This window comes from Penaeus chinensis, chromosome 6 (assembly GCF_019202785.1).
Source record: "Penaeus chinensis breed Huanghai No. 1 chromosome 6, ASM1920278v2, whole genome shotgun sequence".
Lineage (NCBI taxonomy): Eukaryota > Metazoa > Arthropoda > Malacostraca > Decapoda > Penaeidae > Penaeus > Penaeus chinensis.
In genome coordinates this window covers 37431565-37434064 of record NC_061824.1, presented here as the reverse complement: position 1 = coordinate 37434064, position 2500 = coordinate 37431565, and the positions used below count along the sequence as shown (strand labels likewise).

At 33.0% G+C, this 2500-nt stretch overlaps 1 protein-coding gene across 1 annotated transcript in view; it reads right to left on the bottom strand.

Annotated features, from left to right (window-relative positions):
• The window catches only part of LOC125026561 (protein FEV-like), a 39550-nt gene that overhangs the window by 34102 nt on the left and 2948 nt on the right, over nucleotides 1-2500 (bottom strand). The window contains exon 2 of the mRNA XM_047615074.1: nucleotides 1151-1342. Coding sequence (XP_047471030.1) covers nucleotides 1151-1325 — 175 coding nt within the window. The 5' untranslated portion in view covers nucleotides 1326-1342. The remainder of the gene's footprint in view (nucleotides 1-1150; nucleotides 1343-2500) is intronic.

The window sequence follows — 2500 nt, the reverse complement described above, 5'->3', positions numbered from 1 at the left end:
CCTTATGCTCTCTCCAACTCCGAAAAGAAAACGGAGCAAAGAAAACGGAGCAAAGAAAACGGAGCAAAGAAAACGGAGCCGTCCGCGAATAGCAAGGTCTTGAGACTGTGAGTTTCTTTGCAAAATTATTTATATTCTTGTACTTCGGAAGACGTTTCTGTGTGTAGTTTTTTTATTATTATTTTTTTTTTATTATTGCGAATATTTGATTCTTTGGTTTATGATACATTTAGGAACAAATAGATAAGTGATGACAGTATGGATAGATCGTTTATGTTTTACTCATACATTATTATCTTCTGTCATTTAATAGTTGTCATCTATGATTCATCTTTTATATCAGGTCTAAAGAAAGGTAATTGAAACCTGAGTTAGAGGAAAATAATGAATAAAACGGAGAGATTCGCAGCTCGTAGAAAACGGACTTTGAACTCACGTTTTCTTCATTCCTCAAAAAAACAGAAAATGGGTCTTGCTTAATCCTGCTTAATACACAAGCTTTGAGGAGAGACTTTGGAATTCTTTCTTGAAATAGAAATGTTGAAAATAGCGACTGGTTCAGCGGAATTAAATCTCTGCAGGTATAAGAGGCGGTCATTCTGAGATTCGTTCTTGCAAGAAATCAATCTTGAAAATGTTGGCAGCGATAATCTCGAGAGAAAAAATTAATGATAGTTTTGATGTCACTCTCGATGGTAGCTTTCTGTATCTGAATTGTGGATAAAAGTTTGTCTTTTCTTGTATATATGTCTGTGTATATGTCTATACCTATATATACCTGAATCAATTCCTAATCTACATCTCTCTTTCCATCTGTTTATTTAACTATCTATCAGTTTCACTACGTATCAGTCAATATATATATATATATTTATATATATACATATATATATTTATATATATATACATATATATATTTATATATATATGTGTGTGCACATATATACATATTTAAATATGTATATATACATATATATATATAGGCGTATATATATGTATATCTACTCTACATTGTATGCGTCCATACAATATATATATATATATGTATATATAAGTATGTATGTACATGTATTTATGTAATCATTCATATACATACACAGTACACACTTACGCAGACTGACTCATACAAAACCAAATACATCGTCCTCACCATCATCGTCGTCGTCGTCTTCCTCGTCGCTCTCCTCCTCCTCCAGCGTGGTGTTCCCATCCCTGTCTTGCGTGGGCAGGTGAGCGCCGAATCTCTCGAGGCAGATGTCCAAGTGCTGCGCCATCAACCGGCCCACCCGCTTCCCCACAGCGCGCTGCAGGGCCCGGCGACTCATGGCGCAGAGATCGCAGCCTGAGAGACGGGAGGAAGGGATAGTCCGGCTTGAGTGGTTTGCTCGGTTGGGGGTGAAGTTTATTTAATTTTCTTTATATTTTATGGTTGGTTTCACGGGGTTTCTCTGTAGGTGTTGCTATTGTTTGTCCAATTATTTATAACACAAACTTTAGACACCTTTTCTTTGTGTGTTATTTATGTATCATTCACTTGCATACAGAATCAATTTACACGATTATCACATACCAATTCTTCACTTACACGATAATAATACATCTATTATTCAAATAAATGCAAATGAAAGATAACAAACAACTTATATGCACCGAGAGACCATACACAATCTCCCAAACCACAACACAAACACACACACACAAAAAAATAGACAAACAACACCACTGCACGATCAACATATTCAACATTGCAATCATGATACGAACAGATTCACGCTGACACTAACACTTATGACTGCAAGCGTAATAAGGGAGATAACATTGCAATGAAAGATAAAGGCAGAATCTATGCATTTGCGCATGACTGTTACAAGCGCAAACAAAGGAGATTAGATCAGGTTTGAGTTATCGCTTTTGGGGCGACTGAAGTGATTCGCTTATCGAGCTGGTATCTGTTTGTGCGACGGTGGGTTGTGTGTTTGCTTTATTGGTAGTTTTATTATTATCATTATTATTATTATTATTATTATTATTATTATTATTATTATTATTACTATTGTTATTATTGTTATTATTATTATTATTATTACTAATATTATTATTATTATCATTATTATTATTATTATTATTATTGTTGTTTTTCTTCTTCTTCTTATTATTATTATTATCATCATTATTATTATCATTATTATCAGTATCACCATTATTATTATTATAAGCAGTAGTATTAGTTATAGTTATAGTAGCAGTAGTACTTTAATTAGTATAATCATCATCATCATCATCATCATCTTCACCATCATCATCATCATCATCATCATCATCAACACCATCATCATCACCATCATCATCATCATCATTATCATTATTGCTACTATAATTATCATCATTATTTTCACCGTAAGAGTACCTAATATCTCTTAAATCTATCTGGAAAGTCAACCTCTCGAACTAATATACATATAAAAAAACCCAATCTATTTCGATCTTTCAAAAAAATATC